Source organism: Acanthaster planci, linkage group LG10, assembly GCF_054643075.1.
Source record: "Acanthaster planci isolate LZ-2023a linkage group LG10, COTS_SCS, whole genome shotgun sequence".
Taxonomy (NCBI): Eukaryota; Metazoa; Echinodermata; class Asteroidea; order Valvatida; family Acanthasteridae; genus Acanthaster; species Acanthaster planci.
Window position 1 is genome coordinate 6,350,758 of NC_141786.1, and position 22,794 is coordinate 6,373,551.

The window sequence follows — 22,794 nt, forward strand, 5'->3', positions numbered from 1 at the left end:
CACACGCGGCAGAAATAATTGTTTAAAAGGGGGGAAATCAATGAATTTCTGTTCATATTTACTTAACATATTGATAATATAATAAAAATGTCGACATAGAAGTCCAAATTTCTGTTTTTCTTTCTTTTTATCCCGTCCACCGATAGGCTTTCTTGGCTGATACATAACACGTTTGAGAATGGGGTAACAATTTATGCTAATTTATGTAAATCCTAAAAGTTGTCTATTGCTCGCGACGACCTGCTAGCGTACTCCCCATGTACACGTACGTACGTACATGGTATATATGGAATTGGCTGATATATGAACATGCTGAGGACATCAATCAACTTTCTGGACGTGCTGGATAAGCGAAAGTCGTCTCGCCCGTATACCGATACCCGTAAAATTGCCTTACTCTTACCATTGTCTTTGGTGGTCGTCTTGCTTCATTTTGTATCCTCAAGTTCGCCCAGCAAGTTGTAAATACAGCTAAAATGGCTAGGCCTGTCACATCAACATTCGGCGTCTTTCGGCACAGAAGATGTCAACTTGTGCAAAATCTGTTGCTGGTGGTCGCTGTCGTGATTGTGCACAACATGCTGGCTACTCATCATGGTGAGCTTTTTGTAATAAACATGACAAATCAGATTTTGGAATCAAATGTTCCATGGTGGAGCAAGTTTTGACCACATTAATATTTGAATGTTTACCTGGGTAATCGTGTTAATGGTCGTATGTTGATACCGTACTAACTTACGTGTAGGGGGCCTGCGTGCAGAATCATGAGACCGAACTTCCGAACTACACGTAGGCCTAGGCCTAATTTTTTACTGTGTTCAAATTCGATAGTCTAGGCTACGGTGGTTCAACCTCAATCAGTGATGCTCCGGTCCCAACCTGTCATGCCTAAAGTGTTATTCTACAGTTCCTACATATGGCATAAAATGTCTGCAATTAATAGCTTGTTAAATTTGGCTTTTGTTACATTTTGTTCCAGTTCTTTCTACAGTATGTACCGGGAGGCTAAGGCTAGGCCTATGGGCAGTTAGCCTTATTCGGTAATTGTCATGATTGATAGAGGTAATTAGTCGGACAGACTTAAAATTTACAGCAAAATAATTTAGGCCTGTTTTTCGTGTGTATTGTAAGCCTACATTGGCATTATGTCAGCAGGCAGTTGTATATGTAAGTGCCTGTTCTTATTTTTGAATTATAGAAGGCAAAAGCAGCCTGCAATTGAAACCATTTAGTGACTCAATAGGAAAAAGGTGGCAGGCCTACTACTACTGCAGCTGTTAGATGCTTGCTGATGGGACGTCCACTTTGCCCATTTGCCACTTCAACCAGTCGCCACTTATTAAATTGAAAGTTTAACAGGAAATCAGCTATTGTGTGAACAAGTCTCAATAATTTCCTGTGTTGGTCTTGAATTCGCGAAGGGTCCATTGGCCGTACCGTATACAGACAAGTACCAATGTAGCCTCCTCCTTGCAGTACTACTAGGCCTATGCCTTTAAATGGGGTTGCAGGGATCTCCCAAAATTCGATTTCCCAACTTTCTAAATGCCCACAATAGTTTCTCTTTTGACTGGTACATTTGTGTTCCAGAGTAATGGCTCTTTTTTCTCCTTCTTTGGGAATGAATGAAAATGGCAAATTCATTGATCTCAGTATGTCAAATGAAAGACTGTGATCCATTATTCAAAATCAGAACTGTCCCTGTGTGAAAAAAACTACAGACAGGTATCAGAAGCTTGGTGCAACCCAGCATTGTTTCGCTCTTGCAAAGTTAACTCTTATATACACAATAATTGCATCAGATCTGGGCTCAAAAGGCAGGTTTTCCCTTTCAAATCATGGGCAGAAATTATGAGCTGAGATATTTTTCTGATTGATCTAAAAAGTATATCCATTTACTGTGTGGCAGTGACTTTAAAATTCCTGAACCTGGGCAAAAGTGAAAGGTGGTTTGTCTAGTCTGTGTCAAGTTCCACCATCTTGTTTTCTCATCATTGTCATCGTCATAAGCGTTTCCAACTAACCAGTACCACTGCACCCAAAATTCTTGGCCAGTGATTCACTAATTCAAAAAAGATCTGGAAACCATTTCTGACCTGCAAATAAACAGATCGGGGCTGGGTAGGGGTGTTTAGTCAGCCAATTCCTGCAAGCAATTCAAGCGTCACTAAGCAACCACAGTAACATTTGAGCAACGGAGCAGGGGAAAAGCCTATCAACAATCATGACAAGTAACAAGTGGCCAAGGGCTGCTGGTTTGTACATGTACATCATCTGGAATAAACATGTAACAGGGCACTCAAGAAATACAGTTGTCAGCAAATTCACACTGTAACGAATCTTGTAAGATGGATTTGAATTGTAAAAAAAAAAATCACTGTGGAACTAAAGAAGTTTAGCACAATCTGTGGCCTTTGAATTTATTCTAATTCTTTTTCATTGATTTTCAAGAACGAGATTGTTTGTGGAATATGATACAGGCACACTTCTTGACCTTGATGCCTAAACTTTACTGGTATCTTATACATACCAGTACTTTTGTTGACCACATTTTCATCAGGTGTAACTATTGTTCATAAAAGAAAATTATAACTTTAAGAACAAAAATTACCGGTAAATGCTTAGATGTACAGTACTTTCATTCCTCAATTGAAATGTTTGTCTTCTGGGGTCACAGACTGTACAATCTCAATCTGGTCTAAAGTAGTATATGTGTGTGTGTTTTTTGGTAAGGACAGGATGTTTAATTTCTCATTTATTTCTTAACACTGAATTTTCCTTCACCCAGTTCAGTGGTCTCACAAAGAAGTGTGTGTACTTGTACACTATACTCAACAGGTACATGTAGGGAAGGGGAATCATGGTGAATTTACAGGTACATGTACAGCACTCTCAAAAGAAATGACCAAATCCATGCACAAATTAGTCTTTGTTATTATGTAGCCCTCAGATAAATTGTACCTTGCAGGGATATGGCCTCGGGTCAGAACAGTTTCCTCCTTCAAACTGACCCAATTGTTTATGCTGCATTTTGTTTATCTCATTGTTTATTCACAGTCTCCTGCCATCCCCTCAACCCTTAAGAGAGCCACGCAAAAAGGAAATGATGTTTGCAGGGTATTTTTTTACCTCTTGTTCATTTAATTTACCAGTATTTTCCTCCAGACCAATTCTTTTTTTCCGGAAAGGCAGCTCCATCTTGTTTCAGAGAGTGAAATTTGTAAAATCTGGCTCAAATGCAGGCAGAATGTTATTAAAATAAAAATCTGTGGAATCGCTTAACATGTTAAGGATTTTTACAAACTTGGAAAACTGTGTGCTACCTCCATTACAGGTTGCAGGGGAGTCACCAGTTTATTATGGAGGAGCCTTATTGTTTATTGTGGTAGACAACAGGGACAGAGAACTTCTCTGTAATAGGCCCACAAGCTAGCCTGTCCAAGGACCACTGGTTTATATTACAGTTTCTTCCAGGTTAGCTGTGGGCTAGGGATCAACTGAAAAAATAGCAACACCACAGAATGTTCTCACCAACTGTGTATTTTTTAATGGACCTGGTATGTAGCCTGTCCCTAGAGCACTATGGCTCAAGTTTATGTTCATAAACACTTTTAGACATGACAGGATGTGGTCAATTATATTTTCTTTGATGCAGATTTGGGTTAGGGTACTAGTGCTTTAGGCTCTGGTTTACATTCTAGCCATGACCCCATGATCCGTTGGACCTTCAACAGTTTTTGGTGTACTGTAGTTACTCAAATCATGCTCAAATGCAGAATTGCTCAACTAGAGTCACCCTTTTTGGTGACTCAAGTCCTTATCTGTAAATGACTCGACTTGAGTCACTGGGAGCAAACGACCTAACTCTAGTTGAGTCCCTCAGACATCAGAAGACCTGACCCTAGTGAAAGTTCATACATGTAGACTCGATTTTTAGGACTTCATGTCTATGTACATGTACATGTATTAACTAAAAATAAAAAAAATATACAGACATGTATTTGCAATTGGCCTACAGCGTGGTTTATAATGTTCATATTATGTGTCATCATCAAGAGTACATGTACTGTAGTGTACTGTATCTACAAGTAGTAGCCCAGAGGTAAATTTCAAAACGCCAAAATGTCATTCTCTCTTACATCTGTACATGTACACTGTATGTGTTCAAATATTCTTTGACTTGAATTGACTCAAGCAAAATACTTCACTCGATCAACTTTTTTTGCGTATTGACTCAATGGAGTCAGCTCATAATTCCGACGCCTCATACACGTAAGTCCGAAAAAAGTGTTTAAAGAAGTCCATAAGTCCGATGCCTCATAGGTCCGACGCCTCATACATGTAAGTCCAACAAATGCGTTTAAAAGTTCCAATTCATACTTTTGAGGCGTTGGACCTATAAGGCGTCGGACTTACGATGCACACCCGACTCAAGTCAAGTCACTACATTATAATGACTCAACTTGATTCACAAAATTACTGACTCGTTACAACTCCTGAAAAATCCATGTAATGCACATGTACGGTATTATCACTTCACCGTCAACAAAAATATTAGACTGTTCATTCTGTCAGAGGTGTGAGAATTCAGCTTTTTTCATTTCGATGTTGATCCTGGATTTCAGCTTTTTTGTACACCTAGCCATTACAATACTATGGGAACATTTTATACATTTCAGCTTTTTGCTGGCTGTTTTCTGCTTTAATCTTAAGTGGCCACTCACACCCCTGATTTATGCGGACTTCCTTCGAGATTGTTCATCTGAAAACATTTCACTTTTGATTCCTTTGCTAAACTCTTTTGAAACATTCATCTGTGGACATATTGAAATAATAAAATCTAATGATAACTTATTTTCTTTAAGGTAGAATAGATTATAACAACTGTATTAATTTACCCTTTCCTAATTTTACCCATTTTAGTATGGGCTGCCCAGTCATTTCAAGAGGAGCCTAGCGACACGGCAGTAGTGATAGGGGAAGCAGTAGTTGTCCTGAAGTGTATCATTGCCGAGAAATCGGGTGAGCTGATATGGTTCAAGGGGGAAGAGTACATTGCCAGCGACATGGATCTCACCATTAGTAAATACCCAAGGTATGGTGTACAATGTGTGAGCTGTATAAACCTGTCAGAGAGTGAAACATCCAGAGTAGTGGAAGATTGAAATCTCAGGTCGGGTGACAGGTTGCTTTGCCAGACACTGTTCAGTTAAGTGGCTTGTGTTGTGATGACTTGACTTTTGGATGTGATGACCTGAATGCACACAATCCTGCCAAAGAAACGTACACGTGCATCTCTAGCGTAAAGTTTGTTCGTACCCGGTACTGTAGATGTTTTGGTAGCTACATTACCGGTAGGTGTACATGTACATGTATGATCAGGTGCTCAGTTCAGTGTATTGTGCAAACTCAAGTGCTGGGATTGTGTGACTGATTCAGTGCCAGCAGTCAGTGTGCAAACTGTGACTCACCTTTGGGGCATCATCGGTGTCTTCTGAAAAACGATTTTAGATCAATGAAACTCTCACTTTTCACTGCCACCAATTACAGAGTATACAGTACACATGGTAATGTACATGTCCATGTACAACATTCGTGTTTGTAAACGAGTGTCTGAAATAATGGTGCCTTGGTGACAACGGACATAACAGTCAAGGATTAACTTGCAAGTTTTGCGTCAATGAACAGAGGGTGCTAACATTGCCTGGATGTCATCAGAAGGGCTTTGTTGACAGAAGCAAGACTCTTCTCTCCCACCCGCCACCCTAAGTGAATGAATAATGAATGAATGAAGTACAAGGAAAAGCATTAAAATGCCTACATGTACATGGACTCGTTTGTATGGAAATAATGCAAAATCAAATTCATTTAGTCACAAAGGATGCATGCTTTTGCCCTCCGAAGTGTGCATCGCAAGGATTTCTAGCTGTTTGTTTTTGAGATCAATCGCTCAAAATGTACCAGTACGTGTAGGTTACACTGTCTTCAAGTTTGGGTTTATTCAAGCCCACTTCTTGCAATGTACATGCAAGAGAAAAAAAAATGCCTGAATTCCCTTCATCCGGGCACAGGACAATTTTTGCACGTACATGTACACTGTACATAGTTCAAACAGCAGATCCCCAGTGAATTACAGTCTGTGAACTTGTGTTTACAAGCCAAGTGCCCCTGACTTTCTTGCTTTTATATATTTGAAGTTCCTTCGGTGGAAATACATACACTGGTTATTGGCATGTCCTTCCCAACTGGCAGTTCTTGTACCTTGCCTTTGGTGCCGGGGTCACTTACACAGAGGTGTCTGACACTGTTGTATGTCTAGTCTCCAATTTCTAATCCTGATGGAGTCCAACACCCAATGAAAAATCTCCAGCGGTGTTCCGATTCCCCTCCAGCTGTGTGATATTAATATCAGTCTTTGTGTTTGTCTACTCAGTGGTGGTCCACTTTCCTATTTGGACTAAGTGCCCTTGATAGTGCCTGATGTTTTCCATGGTTTGGCACTGTGGGTACTGCAGAAAAGTGTTCCTTGCTAAACACGTGAAGCTCCTTCCTTCATTAATGAGCAGAATCATGATTCACACTTCAAAGCATCTTTGAAATTTTTTGTACAATTTATCAGAAACCTTGTGAAGGATGTCAAATCTGTTACATGTACCATACAGTAAGTTGTGGGATACTGGTCAGGACTGAAATAATAATGTGCTACTAAACTTGAGAAATTCAGAGTGGGATATATTTTTCTTCAATTACTCTGTTGTTACCAGTGAGCAATGGGTCACATCCTCCATGGTCGAAGTAACTCCAGCTGTTTTACCGGTAATTTAGAGGTGCAACAGTATTATGGGTGCTACACTTCCACAGAAAATACCTGAAAGTTACATGTGTACTTGTAGATCAATTTTTCTTTTCTTTCAAAATGTTGCAGGAGTCTCTGTAGTTGTTTCAAGACAATTGTGCTATCATTCGTATCAGTTGATGGTGCATGCTATGGCTTGCTTGAATTAAATTTTATTTGAAATGGAAAATGGAAAAAAAAATATCAAATTTATTTTTAAAAAATTACACGTGGCTCCTACTGGTATGATGTGACATATGGAACCCCCAAATGGACTGCTGACATACATACATATAAATTGTTTGGCTATAGCCGACTGTTATCAGAAAATGGGAAAGTTGAGTTGTCAACTGACGCTAAAAATGAGGCTTCCGAGTATGTACACGTCTGTTCTACATACAGCTCTGTCCTGACCTTTTGCCTGGTTCTGATGTACTGGCATACAGTGTGCTAGTACCATCATTTCTTTCTGCAGATGAATTTTGTAAACTTACCTTCGGTGCATGTAATTTTACTCCACTGGCCTAATTCATCTTCAAGTGGGATTATTTGGCAGCAAAATGATTAGACTAGAATTAGATACTTTCCTTCCTCTGTTTTGTGTGGTTGCGAGAAGAGTCACAGAGTGCGGCGCTCACAGCTGTGACCCCGCTACCCATCTGATCTGTTTCATCTTCCTTCCAGATACTCGTTTGAGGGCAACACCTCCCTAGGTGAGTACAATCTCCAGATAGACAATGCCATCTTGGAGGATGACGGGGAATACCACTGTCAGGTGACTGCTACCACCGACAACCCCGTGATAGCATCCCGACGAGCTAGGCTCATCATCCAGCGTACGTATATATGTACAACTCTACACTCGATTCTCTAACCATAGTTAGTGCCTTTTGTAAAGTCTATCCAGCACTAGGCTTTAAATGATATTTCAGACATTACCAAAATTTGCCTCTTTTTCAATATACTGAAGAGTATAAACTAATGATCCGTAGATACAGTGTACATGTACCAAAATACTGGCAATAGTATGGAATTTTTATACGGCAGTATCTTTGCTGATATGTTCGAAATGTTTGTAGAATCCCTCTAAAATAAAAGTAAACCACCAGAATGGTATCATACCGCTATTTCCATTCTTGGCAGGTCCACTGTCTGTATAATGTACATGTACATCAACATGGTCAACTTGCAACTTGGAGAACTAGTGGGGGGGCCTACATATAATTTAAAACTTGAAACCTCAAGTTTATAATCCCACTTTTAAAACAATCTAACAACATTTAAAGAAACCTCGAACTTAAACAGAACTGGACACCTGTAATTTTTAACGACGCCATCAACATTAACTGCACCTATAGTATGATGTTTTTGAGTTTTACATGTAGTTAATCACTACTTAAGTTAGATCTTCGGAAAGTTGTTCCACTTAAAATTTGCCTGAAATCATATCTAAAGGGCTTCTGAAATAATACGCACCACAAATTTCATCAAATTTCATTTGCCATCCAATAGACAGTAGACGCATCGCTAATTCTGAATCACTGTGAAGGATTGTTTGGGTCAGGTTTTTGATGTTTCTTGTTTGGTACATTCACTCATACACTGTACATGTGTACCAGCACAGCATACTGTTGGTATTCATGGAACATTTTAGTGTGCGTGGTTATGGGCATACTGTCTTCAAACACCAGTCCAGTATAAGATCAGCAGAAAGATTACCCAAGTAAATCTTGACAAAGTATCATAGATCTGTGGAAGTTGACAGTCCTTTGTAAAGTTGTTTTCAAAACAGTGCTGTTCACCTAAGGCTAGTCTGGCTGTTCTAAAAAAGTCATCCATCTTTGAACCAGACATTCTGAAGCCTCACCCACTGATGATAAACCCATCAGCAACTTGCAATGTGACCCTCAGCAGCAAGCCCCAACAGCCAAACCCCTTATTGCTGATAACCCCTTGCTTGATCCCTGGGTGACCTCCAGCGACCCAGGATAGCTGATAATCACCCTCAAATTCTTGGAGTAGACAAAAAAGTGTTGTTTCTTGTGGGAGCAGACACTGTGGCCAGAAAAGTGTGTTAAAGGTTTTGGCGTGGGACAATTTGGTGGTTGTTTTCATTGTGGTTTGTAGAAACTCAGACAGGCCAGTGAACTGGGCCACCTCTGGAAAAAGTTTTTATTTTTTGAGTCTGCAGCGATCAAAACTTTTGTAGGAGTCTCTTTCGTGTGATGGTAAAAAAGAAGAGTTACATCGCAAACTAAGTAATGTTGTTTTATATTTTCCGTACATGTACATGTACCGGTATAGTGTAGTTTCTACAAAATTCAGTGTATGTGAACAACCAGAACTACCGGTACAGTTCCAGCCATTTTCAAAGGGCCATTGAAAACAAAAGTACGGTACTTTTTTTGGGGGGGGGGGGAAGGCTAACATACCAGTAGATACTGTACCATATTCTTCTGATCTTCTGGCAATGATTTCTTTGAGGTTTCTTAAATTCAAGTTTCACCTGCATGCATCTACCCAGGGCACCAGTATAAGGTCCGACCAAAAGCTGTTAAACTTAAAGTACTGTTGTGGGACAACATACCGGTACATGTATTTCCCCAAGGTTGGCCACCATTACAGGAGACAGGCATTTCCCAATGAGGCTGGTGGTACATGCCTTCTGATTGTTAATTCTTTCTAAAAAGGGTATGGTTACCACCTGTGCTGTGCAGTGCCTATCCAGTAGTGGGTACTGGCTCCATGTTTTCTAATGCTTTTTACCAATTATCAAACGCACTGCTCTCCTCCTTGACATACACTGCCCGTGCCTAAAGATTGTGCGAGGTGCTGTTGAAATTGGAAGACACTCTTTGTTGTCGGCCACCTGTCTCGTGGTTGAGGCTTAGCACACTGTATTTGAGTCCGGAATACTCTTTACTTGCAATGCAAAGGGCTGAGTCTGAGATCAGTCAATTTGGTTTCCTCATGTAGACTTCATTAGAGCTAACAAGTACCAGCAGCCTCTCCTGTTTCTGGTTTCAGGAATTCCATCCATGATGACCCTGCGTCCCAGCGATCCCATTCTCTCCGTCGTGGTGGGCGTGCCCACCAACCTGACCTGTGAGGCCACCAGCGCCAACCCGGCAGCCCAAATCAAATGGCTGCGAGGGGGTTCCGAGCTGTCCGCCACCTACCAGAGGACTTGGAAGGCCGGTGACCCTTCGGGGAAGCTGATGAACGCTGCCAGTGCATTGAAGGTGTACCCAGCCCTGGCTGATCACAGCATTGTCTATGAGTGCCAGGTCTCACACATGGCAATGGCCACTCCCAGGACACTTGGGATTACGCTAGACGTACAACGTAAGCTGAATCCATGCTATCTATCAGTTCAAGACGGAGTTATTTCATATTATTTAATGTATACGTATCAAGACTCCAATTCAAATATTTGATTCCACAATACAATACTGCTGAAACCAGTGTTGTAGTCGAGACCATCACAAGACCAGACGCAAGACCAGTCACAAGTAACAGGGTGAACAATGACAAAGGAATGCTTTTGTTGCAGTTCATTTGAATAGCTTGTGACTTGAATTCAGAATGGAGGTCTTGATATACCAAACGTTCGGGTTATATACCAAACATTTCATTGACTGCCGAATTTCCAGTACATTTTTATCAAACTTTGAAATTTGCTTGAAATGAAAGATCTATTTGTACATATATTTTGGACTGACTTTAATGACTTGAACAACGAGACAAATTGAAGTCATATTTGCAAAGGAACAACCGTTAACAATACTGTCCATATCATTTGCTGGTACATCTGCGCATACATGTATGCGGCCTTTTAGACCGCCCGCTGAGTTCTTTTATGTGCACTACACCTGATGGTAATTTAGAAAAAAACGCACTCTCCTGGATGGCAATACAGGCTAGAATTTCTACTTCGAAAGACAGTACTTTTGGTGTTCTCAAGAGATTAATGCAGATTTATCAGCCCTTGTGACTCAGCTCACTGAAACGGACGTTAATTTGCATTTCCAATAATTTTGAACAATGTCGCATAACATCTCTTGCGTGGTACTAGAGCTACAGAATGGTTCCCAGCCCTTCTGTCAATATTTCAATTTAGCAGCACAGGAAACCAGTGGAGCTATAATTCATGTCACAAGTGATTTTTTTTTGTGCCCATGATTCAATTACATGTAATACGTGATTTCACTTTGCGATTCAACTCCCAGTGAGAAAAAACCTGAAATCAGTAGTTGCAATATGGAAGGAAAATAATGTACAATCCAAACAAATGCTGGAATTTGGTGTTCATGTTCAAAAACATTTTGTAAAAGTTTACACGGAAGTTAGAAGTGCTGGCCGTAAAAGCATTTGTGAGGCAAACGCCGCAAACCACTACATATTTGAATGGGTATGGGCCTATGCAATTGCTTTAACGAACCACAACTATACATGTACATGTAGGGTACCCTGTCTTCTTTGTTATAGTGTCTACAAGAATGACCCTACACTATTGTAATCAACACAGTGTCTCTCCTTTGCCGAGTGTTGTTGGACCAAGCAACTATTTAGCACACATTTCATTACAACAGGTGCTGACCATTTCATTTATTTCTTTTCCTCTTTTTCCCCCCAACCCAGATGCCCCGGTTGTTGTTGTGGAGGCATCCCATACGCCCATCCGAGAGGATACCCCAGTCATCTTCCGCTGTGTGGTGGATGCCAATCCCAGGAGGGTGTCGTATTTGTGGGCCAAAAATGGAGAGCCAATATCAGGTGAGAGGCATTCGGCCACTCAGTTCAAAATACAACCAGTCAGTGCAGGTTAGACATTGGACCTCGGCAGACACAACAGGAGAGCGCTAGTTGAAGTGGGTAAATTTGGAATAAACAGAAAAGATTTAACCAAAACCAAATGCACCCTTCTTTTGTGTCTGCTATAGACTAAGCCGAGAAGACGCCATAACTGCGATGGCACTGCACCCACGTGCATTTTTCAGGTTGACGTGCACCAGCATTGACAAATCACGGCACCCCATTGGTCAAAGGGACATGTAATGCACCCATACCACCTGGCCATGAATGTTGTGCCACTGCAGTTGTGGCCTCTAATTCCTCAATTTTCTCAATTCTGATGCCCAGGTGCTGAAGATAATCAAGTTGAGCTTGTGATCACTAAAGAAGACCACATGGCATCAATCGCATGTACGGCTGAAAACACCATTGGATCAGTGACTGGTAGCTTGACTACTCCAGTACTGTGTGAGTAAACCAGTTATTCAAACCGTTTACCTAAGTCTGTAGGTTGGTTGAGCCGAGTTGCATGACCGAAGTTGACCGAGTCCCGAGCCATAAAACCAAGTTGGCGATGTACAGGTGTACCAGTACAGTAATTGTAACTAGAAGACTATAATCCTCTAGTCAACACAACTGTCTCAACTTCAGCCGTGTTTCTGTCTCAAGTCCAGGCTGGAACAGGCTGCAGTTTGGTCCCAGAAGGGCAATTTAAAAGCTCTCCAGGCAAAAAAAAAAAAAATCCCTCCAGGTTGCCTAGGTTAAGCTATTAAAGGCAAAGTGTCTTGCTACGGACATACCAGTTTGCACATCAAGCACATGTACAGCAGGCTTGGGCTCATTCAATCAAGGACTGGTCGCGAACTAGTTGTTGGTTCATGATGCAACTAGCGCATGTGCAGGGGAGTTGAAGTGTGAATGACCTCTAGAGTCAAACTATTATCTGGTCAAAGTAGCCTAGGGCAAAGTAACTAAACAATGTCATGTGAAAATGATCAATTACTGGTGCCGATATCCATCTCAGTTCTTTTTTCTGCCATTTTTTTTCTTAGAACTTGTCCTCTCTTCACTCTGATATTAAAAATGGTAAGGCTGTGCAGCAAACTATGTGACTAACCTCGGTAGGCTGATCATACATAATCAACTAGACTTGTCCAATCATCGTCGACGAGCGTACGTTTTATCGTAGTTAGTCAAATCAAATTATGGTTAACTATGGTATGATCCCTGATTGATCTTGCACGTTGATTTGAGCCCTTGATGGACAATACTGCTAGTCAGTAAATCTTGGATTTAAAGACTTCACCAGGATTCCGCAGCATTCCACAATCTGTAAAAAAAAATTTGAAACTTCTGTTCAGTCATGTTTATCTTATTGCTATTTTTAGACGGTCCTCGATTTTTGGAAGTCCCTGTCTCTGTGTCTGTGGATGAGGAAGGTCCCGCCCAGATGTCTTGCTCAGCTGATGGCAACCCCACCCCTACCATCAAGTGGACACGGCTGGGCTCTCGGGCCACCCTCAGCACCATGCACATCCTGCAGTTTGACCTGGTGCGGGAGAGCGACGTGGGCACCTATGTCTGCATAGCCACCGTGCCGGGCTTTGAACCCATCATGAGCTACGGCCGGGTGGACATTAATGGTCAGTCAGGGGATAGCTGGTAGTAGCCGGTTGGACATTAATGGACAGTCAGGGGATAGCTGGTAGTAGCCGGTTGGACATTAATGGTCAGTCAGGGGATAGCTGGTAGTAGCCGGTTGGACATTAATGGTCAGTGAGGGGATAGCTGGTAGTAGTCGGGTGGACATTAATGGTCAGTCAGGGGATAGCTGGTAGTAGCCGGTTGGACATTAATGGTCAGTCGGGGATAGCTGGTAGTAGCCGGGTGGACATTAATAGTCAGTGAGGGGATAGCTGATAGTAGCCGGGTGGACATTAATGGTCAGTCGGGGATAGCTGGTAGTAGTCGGGTGGACATTAATGGTCAGTCAGGGGATAGCTGGTAGTAGCCGGGTGGACATTAATGGTCAGTGAGGGGATAGCTGGTAGTAGCCGGGTGGACATTAATGGTCAGTCGGGGATAGCTGGTAGTAGTCGGGTGGACATTAATGGTTAGTCAGGGGATTAGCTGGTAGTAGCCGGGTGGACATTAATGGTCAGTGAGGGGATAGCTGGTAGTAGCTGGTTGGACATTAATAGTCAGTGAGGGGATAGCTGGTAGTAGCCGGTTGGACATTAATGGTCAGGGGATAGCTGGTAGTAGCCGGGTGGACATTAATGGTCAGGGGATAGCTGGTAGTAGCTGGGTGGACATTAATGGTCAGGGGATAGCTGGTAGTAGCCGGGTGGACATTAATGGTCAGTCAGGGGATAGCTGGTAGTAGCCCTTCCCCCCTTTTTTTAATTGATCGAATTCCTGAACTCAGGTTTTTGAAAGAATTGGCACTGCACAGCAGAAAAGTGATGTCAGATGTATTAAGAATATCCTGTTAAGCATGACCAGTTTGTGCCGGCTGATTTGCCTGCACAACTTGACAGTCTGATCGTCACAGGGATGGCCAGCAGCTTAACCTGTACATGCTAATCCCTATTGATTTATACACAAACACAACCTTGGAGAAGTCTTTGGAGGTGAACAGTGTGTTGAAAATGACCTTGGCCGCTCTGCACGGCCTGATCTATCAGGAGAAGTATGTCTCCATGGCAACATCTCAGAGTGTTGCAAAATGTGAGGTTGGGGTTAAAATCTCTTAGAGATATTGTTCCAGTGACCCTAAGAAGCCATTGTTTCTGGTGTTTTGGCTGAACTAGCATATCATATGGCTGTATATCTTGCATTTTGCAGTAGTTGGCCAAAATATGACTGTCCATAAGTGGGACTTTTGATAGTGAAGATGTACATGTACGCATATTTTTAGATATTTTGGGGGCTTCACAGTGATTTGGATAAAACACCTCCCACAACACAGAGAAGTAAGAGGTCCTTCAGACATTGCAGATTACCTTGTCATAAGAGGAATCTTGTGTGTTCAGAAATGAAAACAATGAAAAACAGAAGATTGGGACCTAAAAAGTTCCTTGTAATAAGCGGAATGTTGCTCTTATTAACGAGGTTTAACTGCCGTCAGATTGCGCCATAAGAGTGGAAACTATCAATGAGTGTTTGGTCATCTGTTGACAGCCATTCCAGAGATCAAAAGTCCCAGCCAGCAGACAGCCAAGCTGGATGGCAAGGCTACCCTGGAGTGCTTCACTGACACCAAGCCGGACCCCTACCTGGCGATGTGGACCTGGGACGATCAGCAACTGGAGGAAGGTAGGCTGTCTCAGGGTGAAGGGCCTGGATTCGATTTCTTGCCAAAAATGGAAAGGGGACTCCCCTGGATCATCTGATACGATGACCATGCCACCATAAATAACACCAGCATTGCTTTGTTAGAGTCCAGTACCACGTCCTGCTTTTCCAAAATCACTTCCACTGTCTGGCCACTTTTTTAACAAAAATCACATCGTACGCCTGGATTGGATATCTGGTTCAGATGTGATTTTTAAATGATGCCTGCCAAAATCACTTTCTATCTCCACTATCACATCCGCCCAAATCATCGTTCCATTTGAGTCAGGAAATCACATCCAGGGCCCAATTTTACGGAACTGCTCGGCAGCAGAAAAGTCACGCTTACTATAGCCGAGAAATTTGCTGACCCTAAGCTCCATTTCATGGTGGTGCTTGGCGTGGTGGAGATTTCCATTGCTTTGTCACTACGTTAAGCAAAGTGTTCGTCCAAGATAAGTATGCCTTTTGCCCTGCTTGCTGTGTACCATGGTCTTCATGAAATATGTAGAGCCACTGTTAATGTAAAAATCTTGTGCCTAGCAGTGCCGTTAAATGGGGCCAGGGCCATTTGCCATGTCTGTTCTGCAGCGGATTTCATGAAACGTTCCCAACCATGCCAACAGCGTTAACGTCACTCATGCCATGTTTTATTGCTTACGTTGCTTACGAAATTGTAGGAAAGTTGTCCTCACCCACTGGGCTCAACGTAGACATTCACTCTTTACAGAAGTGAACATTTTCCTGTTCAGTCACTGTCCTGTAGAATTCAACTCAAAGAGTGTGGTATAAATGAACATTAATTATGTATTGCAGATTTATACTAATTACTCCTTTATTTTAAATGACTTACTTCCAAATTCTTGTGATTATGTTTTAAAAGTAGGAGTGTGGCAGAGACGTCTTCAATCAATGATGTATGCTCTTGGGGTACAGTTCTTTTATGGACGTCTTGTACCTAATTACAGATATTCCCATCCAGACCGTTCATGCCCCGGCAGATTGTTCCCACGGGCATACATGCCCCACGGTGGAACGGTCCAAAGGAGTGGTCCCCGTTCCAACGGGCACACACATCATTCTAGAGGAATGCTGGAATGGTCTGGTGGAATGGTCTGACACGACGGAAACATTCCGACTTTTGAGACACTTCCTTTCAGGGAATTCCAGATCACATGCTTCATTGTTAGTGTCAATTAACTGAATCAAACGATTCCATAATAAAAAAAAGAACAATTACTCTGTCCAAACAATATTGAAACCTTGCGGCCCAAAGTGTGTGATTGTCATTATTAATGAAAACATTGTTTACTTAACTCTTTTCGCACTTCAGGGACAGTGGGACGTTTTACTGCCACAAAGCGAGAGGCGAACGGCGGCGTACTGAGTGAGCTAGTTATTGATGGGGTCACACCAGCTGACTTTGGTGTGTACAACTGCACCATGATGAATGAAGTTGGAGACGTGTCCTTGTTGATCACACTCATACAGCAAGGTGAGAACTTCACAAGGTGCCGGACCACACGTAGTGCCTGGCGTATCACCGCGTGGTGCAACCTTGTTTCACAACAGGGATGCTCAATCTTGCGGCAGTCGCAGGATTCCGACTTTTGCCTATTTTGGGAAAAAATTTCCTGCCTTTGGCATTTGTTGGGTGGAACAAGAATATTTTAACAGGTGGGAATTAACCACTATTCATAAATACCCCAGACAGTCTCCCTATTCAACGATGTGCAGCTTGACTGTGTATTTAACATTTGATAATGCCCACTGAGAAGTGATAATGCCCGCTGCGTAAGTCACGTGGTGGCACCTGGATGCAGGACAGTTTAATCGGGTCTGATTGGTCAAGATTCTGTGTGCATGCGGCTCGCCACGCGTGTGCCAAGTCCATGTGAGGAGATTCTTTCAGACAACTTCTGCAAGAAACTTACCACAAAATGCACAGGATGGTCAGGAAAATTAAAATAAAATTCTAGAACAATATCAGTCTAAATCCATCATATGTTGGCTTCTTTTGACTCTCCGACTTAAAAGATATTTATGAATGGGAATAAATTTATTCTTGGCTGGTCTTAAACTAACGTTGAAGACTGGCTCATGAGACTGAATGCTGATAATGCCACCGACCTTTGACTCGCGCCATTTGTTACGCCCATACACGTTTAAGCCCGTATTTCCTTATTAAAATTTTCAACAGATACAGTATTCTATCTCAGGATGCCACATTTCTGGGTAAAATGATTTGATTTGCGCATAGCATGGGGCAGTGTAAAAGCCGTGTCTTTTGAAATACACGTATGCAGAAATTCACTGTTGCTTCACAGAGGGAGTCACATGGTTCCTTTCATAAGACTTCATTGACCCGGCTCTCCAGAAGTTCTCAGCTTTTCCTGTCATCCGCCCTTCCTTCCTTGTTGTATTCTTCTATTTGTTCAGATCTGGATCTGATTGTTTGGATAATAATCGCTGTCATCGGAACTTCTGCGGTTATCTTTGTCTTGACCATCATCGTCATGTTCTACTGCCGAAGAAAGTGGCAAAGTGAGTCCAGTTCTCAGTGACATAGATCACCTGTGTCACCATTGTCATTCTTTACGTCATTATGCTCTTAATCGCCAGTGACAGTTCCCGTATTATCACCTTGATTAACGTAATAAGTCTGACCGTCATTACATGTACCTTGATGACTGCTGTTTTCCCCATCTTCATTTGAGTCATCAGGGCTACCATCGCTACGCCAGTCGTGGTAATTGTTAGTTTCAGTGTTATCACCCAGAATGCCTAGGTAACCTTTATCACCATCATCAGTGTCACCACTGCGACCCTCACCACCATTGTTACCATCATCCTTACAGTATCAATGTCGTCATTGCGGCCCAGTTAGCACACCCACTTCTCCTTTCCTTTGACCTCAGGGAGGAAGAAGGCCACATCCCTCAACAAGGGCAAAGTCCAGCTGGAGATCGTGCGGAAACTCACCACCGACGATGACGACCAGAGGACCAACTCGGACAGCTACAGCTACAATGCCACTCCCCCCAGCACCCCAGGGAAGCCACGCTATGCCGAGCCGTACGAGTTCACCCGGGGGCGACGCGACTCATTTGATGACCCTCACTATCGAGCTCCGAGGCGTCAGTCAGATGGCTATTCGTATGACGGGAATCACCCCGATCGATACCCTGATAGATACGCTGAAAATGAGTATTCTGAACCCATCGTCCGTAGGGTAAAGCACTTTTCTTTTTAAAAGGGGTCCTTTTCTTTCACTGTCTATATGAACCTCGCACCATCTGAAATCACTTTCAGAGGGAAAAAACTTTGAAAATTCATACATACGTGCTTCATTGTCATGTCTGAAATTGGACAAGCATTGTTTGTTGTTAAATTTTCGTGTGTCGATAGAACTGACTTGTAGCATGTTTTGTTGTTGGTTCACAGAAGGTTGATGATGACCGAGTCTCATACCATTCAGACCGATCGGAGGACTATGGCCGTAGGGACCATGGAGACAGTCGCTACGACGATGCCATGTATGACGACGAAGTCAAGCAGTACAACTCCAAGGATCCCCGCTACGCCGATGACACTCCCTACGACGACCAAAGCTATGGTAACCGTAGCTACGAAGACAGCGAGGAGCGCAGCCATGGTGACCGTCGCTATGATGACGGTTACTCATACGAGGATAGCAGTCGCCGCTACAGCTACACAGGCTCAGAGGGGGGCTCTGATGCCTCCCAGGTGGCTAGGAACAAACTGGCCACCAACGTGTGATGACGGCATCGGTGTGGCTTGGCTGCAGGAACTGAGCTTTGAATGGTTCAATTCATCATCAGCGTTCCAGGTTCATTCATTGAACGATTTGAGCTCATTTGAGCGATTCATTGCTCAGAGATAGTTTTATGCGGTGGCAGTGGTATGACAAGATTAAGTTTTTCATCAGAAATGGCAAAGGAAATTTTGTTTCCGTGCACACAGTCGTACCTTTTTGACCAGGGCGAAAAAACCTGGCAACCAAAAAATTAACACTTCCCTGAGATAGATTTGTAGGAAAAGTACTTGATTTGTACCTGCTGTTTTGGGTCATTTTACCAGCGGGAAGGGTGCTGATCAAAGCTTCAGTCGGTTTTGCCGGTTCAGCAAGCTGTACATGGGGGTGTTTGGATTTGACAGCTTCATCTTTGGCTGGATCAATCTGTTGTGCACGTGTAAAGCACTAGCGGACCCTGACAAATTGATGTGTTCTTGCTCTAGAGGTAAGTGAAAACTTGCCAAAGTGGGACCTAGCAAGCACCTTACTTTTTCATAGTGTTACTGGAAACCTGTGGTTTGGACGGTCCTTAGACTTAAAATGTTATCTGCATGTAGTAAGACGCAATCCTTACCGACGTTTTCTGACATCGATTCTGTGTTTCAAGGCAGGGCAAGATTTGATAACTCTTTTTGTACTGAGGGCTCGCCACAGTAGGCCAATCACTGGTTGGTGAAAACTACAATTGTAACATAAGCACATGAACAGTCAGTATTGCTGCTGTACTGTACATTAAAGTCATACATGGAGTTACCACAATGCCGCCCCACTACTGTCATGTAAAAGTGACATCCTGTCGAGCGTGTCCATTTTTGTGAACAAACTTGTTGAAAACTTGAAATTTATTGACAGCTTTAGCGTAGCTCTTTGAATAGGCCCGCATGTACATGTAAGTCAGCATTTGTATGGCACGTTTACTGCTGTGTTATTGAAGTTAATTGAAACTCACTGTCAGTATTATAAGTGTTGTTTTGCTCTCAAGTAAAGATGTCCTTACCTGTATAAAGACCACAGATGATTTTTACTGTGGCTTTTTAATGAATACACTCAGAAAATGTGCTTGTCGGATACTTTTGCATCGCATTGAGAGTACTTTGAAATTTGGTCCATCTCACTCCAGTAAGTTTTACAAACACATAAGTCAGTTCAAAATGCCCACATTCAGGATGCTTCCAAAGTATTTCCATGCATGAGGAATAAAAAGTTAGTCCTCTCGTTATTTATGATTAAAGTCTGGTTGATACTCTGCACTGAAGTGAACTTGAATGTGGTTTTTGTAAAGCCAGATCAAATATCCGTCTTGTGATTTTGCAGAAGTGGAACACATTTCAACCCAAGTGAATTTCGCTTAACTTTCTTGTTCTCTTCTACCAGTAGTATGAAAAAGCCTTAACCCTCCAGCCTACTTTGGCTAGAAGCCCTGCCAGACATCAGTCTGCATCATTGGTCAAAGTGGCTTGCCGGGCTAGTGTAACAAGATCCAACAGGTCAACTCTCCCCAAGGCCAAACAGCCTGGGAGTCTGTGGTTGTCAGTCACCACAGGACCCACCAGTGGCATTGTTCAATGGGACGAGCTCCCGTTGTCTCAACATGGCCAGTTTGTTGGGCTGCTGTTGATTGCCCAGCCCATCAAAGCGCATCAGACTTTTTCACCCGATGCCCTGTGCTGCGTCTGGTAGGGTTAGGGCTTAGGCACAGCTGTAATATAAATGCCCAGCTCCGCCTCTCACTGGAATCACTCACGGAAGGCAGGACAGTGCTAGCTAGGTAGCAGAAGGGCTCCAACCTGTTACAGAATGCTGTACATTTTCGCCCCAATTAAAATTTACAGTTTGCCACTTCAGATACATTCCAGTATTGCTTTGTAATGCCATGAGGTCCATACAAATAGTTGGGAAGTGTTAATGTTTAACAATACGGTTCTTAAAACTTGAGGATACATGTATTTCACAATGAAGCTTTGTCTTGAGAGTACAACTAATGGAATGATTGAAAAGATATTTCAAACTGCGTGTTGTTACATTTTCGAAATTGGCTGGAAAGCTGTGTAAAAAGCACTGTGTTGTGTTTTGAAGCCAAATTCAAATTTAACTTCTTTTGCATAAATCTTTGTTTAATTTACTTGTGTGGCATTGTTATAAATGTCCTTGTGATCACAGCAGAGTTGGCAAAATCGTCCTCTTGCCACATCAACATGAATTGTTGACGGTCTTTGTGATGCATTCCGCTTCTTACTTCAAAACACACCAAAGGGACAAGTACATATACAGCCAATTATTGTGACCTTCACATTTTAATGGTTCAGTACTTGAGAGTTATTTTCATGTCAAATTCAGTGATGCATCTTGATAACCATGTGTACACGGCACTTGTACCCGTGTAAACACAAAAAACCTGAACATGTCACAGGTGTACCGGATTCTGCCGCTGTGAGTAGACTTGTAGGAGATAAAAGGCTATTGTATTATAAATTGAAGACACTGGCAGAGAACACCCCAAAGTCTGCTGCTGGCCATGGACAGGGCATACATCTGTAAAATGCTCATGTTCAAATAGACACCTGAAAGGTACCTACATGTATTAAGTATGCACACATTTGTACAATGCTTGGCAAATGGGAATGTCCCTTTGAAATTATGCGCGGCAGTCAACGTGTTAATTTACAATGTACTGTTTTTCTAGGAAACAGGTTTTTCGGATGTAGATTTCTTTTGTATCTAGTATACCTGTACATACCCAGTAGTACTATAGTTTGACAGCATGTAAATATGAACCATGGAAGCTTTGATTAAACAGTAGGAAGGGCATTCAGTCCACCTGCTCACGTTTCTGTTTACAACCAATGGCGGTGGAAAGATTTTCCAAAGTGGAGGGGGGGGTACAGTGTGAGACGATCAGGCATCAGCCATCAGTGCTCTAATCCATTGAAGCAGGGGTGAGATTTGTCAGGTTTTTTCCCCATTTTGGTATTTTCTTGGTTTTCAAACAGTTGGGGAAATGTTGAGATCTCCTTTAAGGTGCTTTTAATGATAAAAGTTGATAAAGAACCCAAAAATGGGCATTGGGGGTACGGTACCTTGAGGCAGACAAATTTATACCATAGTCCCAGGGCCTGCACTGCTGTGGGCCTTCAAAACCGCTGGTCGGATTATTTCATGGCTATTTGCTATTCGTCCAATCTCACCCCTGGCGATGGCCCGCCCTATTGCACACAGTTTGTCAAAAGCATTCAGGACAGACAGTCCTGCACTCACCACCACCTCCAGTATGTTAAACACTTGGCTGTACACCTGTCACTCTCCAGTCTTTCACAAGTCAATCACCACTACGTGTATTGTCACATCACACATTGCGATTGAGTCATCACGTTGCTGTCTTACCTACCTATAGTACTTGGAAAGCCTTTGTCTTACACTGTCAAGTTAATTGACATTTGATTGACCAGCCCTTGACTAGTAAAAGCCTCACTGTCATTCTGGTGGAAAAAAATTCACATTAATCTGAGCCTGTTTAATAGTTTGGTTACTTGTTTGCCTTTCTTTTGTTCGTTTTTGTTTTGACTTGATTTTTTTATTCATTAATTTACTGGGTTTTTTTTAATCGGTTGTTATGGGGTGATCTTGTATTGTTTTGCTTTTGTCAGGGTTTGTCTTCTTGTCTCTCTGTTGTACACGTAGTTTTTGCCCCAGAACTTTGGTTGTTAAGTCAGTAGAGTCCAAACCATCCTCTAGAACATTCAGCTCAGCAAGGCAACCAAGCTAACTGTACACATGCTGGTCTCCAGAGATGTAGAAAAAGCGTAACCGTAAGTAATATCTGATCTATTACCTAAACTTTAACTTTAGAATATTGGAAGACACCCGTGTACAGTTTTTAGAGGTAGACCTTTTTTTGGAAAAAAGTATTATGCATAATTTGAAATAAGTTAACCTGTACTTGTTTTTTGTTTATGTAGATTTAGTGTGGCTTTACCGAGTACTCTAAACATAATAAATTTAACCAAAGCATGTA

The 22,794-nt window shown here is 42.3% G+C and overlaps 2 protein-coding genes across 2 annotated transcripts in view; one reads left to right on the forward strand and one right to left on the reverse strand.

Moving 5' to 3' along the window:
• The window catches only part of LOC110989989 (nephrin-like), a 36,011-nt gene extending 35,480 nt beyond the window's left edge, over positions 1 to 531 (reverse strand). The window contains exon 1 of the mRNA XM_087142706.1: positions 404 to 531. The gene's annotated coding sequence lies outside the window, so the exon portion shown is untranslated. The remainder of the gene's footprint in view (positions 1 to 403) is intronic.
• Positions 464 to 22,790, forward strand: LOC110989990 (kin of IRRE-like protein 3). Its single transcript, XM_022254733.2, has 12 exons — positions 464 to 597; positions 4,924 to 5,095; positions 7,520 to 7,671; positions 9,863 to 10,180; positions 11,477 to 11,611; positions 11,978 to 12,097; positions 13,018 to 13,272; positions 14,813 to 14,947; positions 16,299 to 16,460; positions 17,405 to 17,509; positions 17,884 to 18,197; positions 18,410 to 22,790. The coding sequence occupies exons 1-12, from the start codon at positions 477 to 479 to the stop codon at positions 18,743 to 18,745; spliced, it is 2,325 nt and encodes a 774-aa protein (XP_022110425.2). The 5' UTR covers positions 464 to 476; the 3' UTR covers positions 18,746 to 22,790.
• The last annotated feature ends 4 nt before the right edge of the window (positions 22,791 to 22,794 follow it).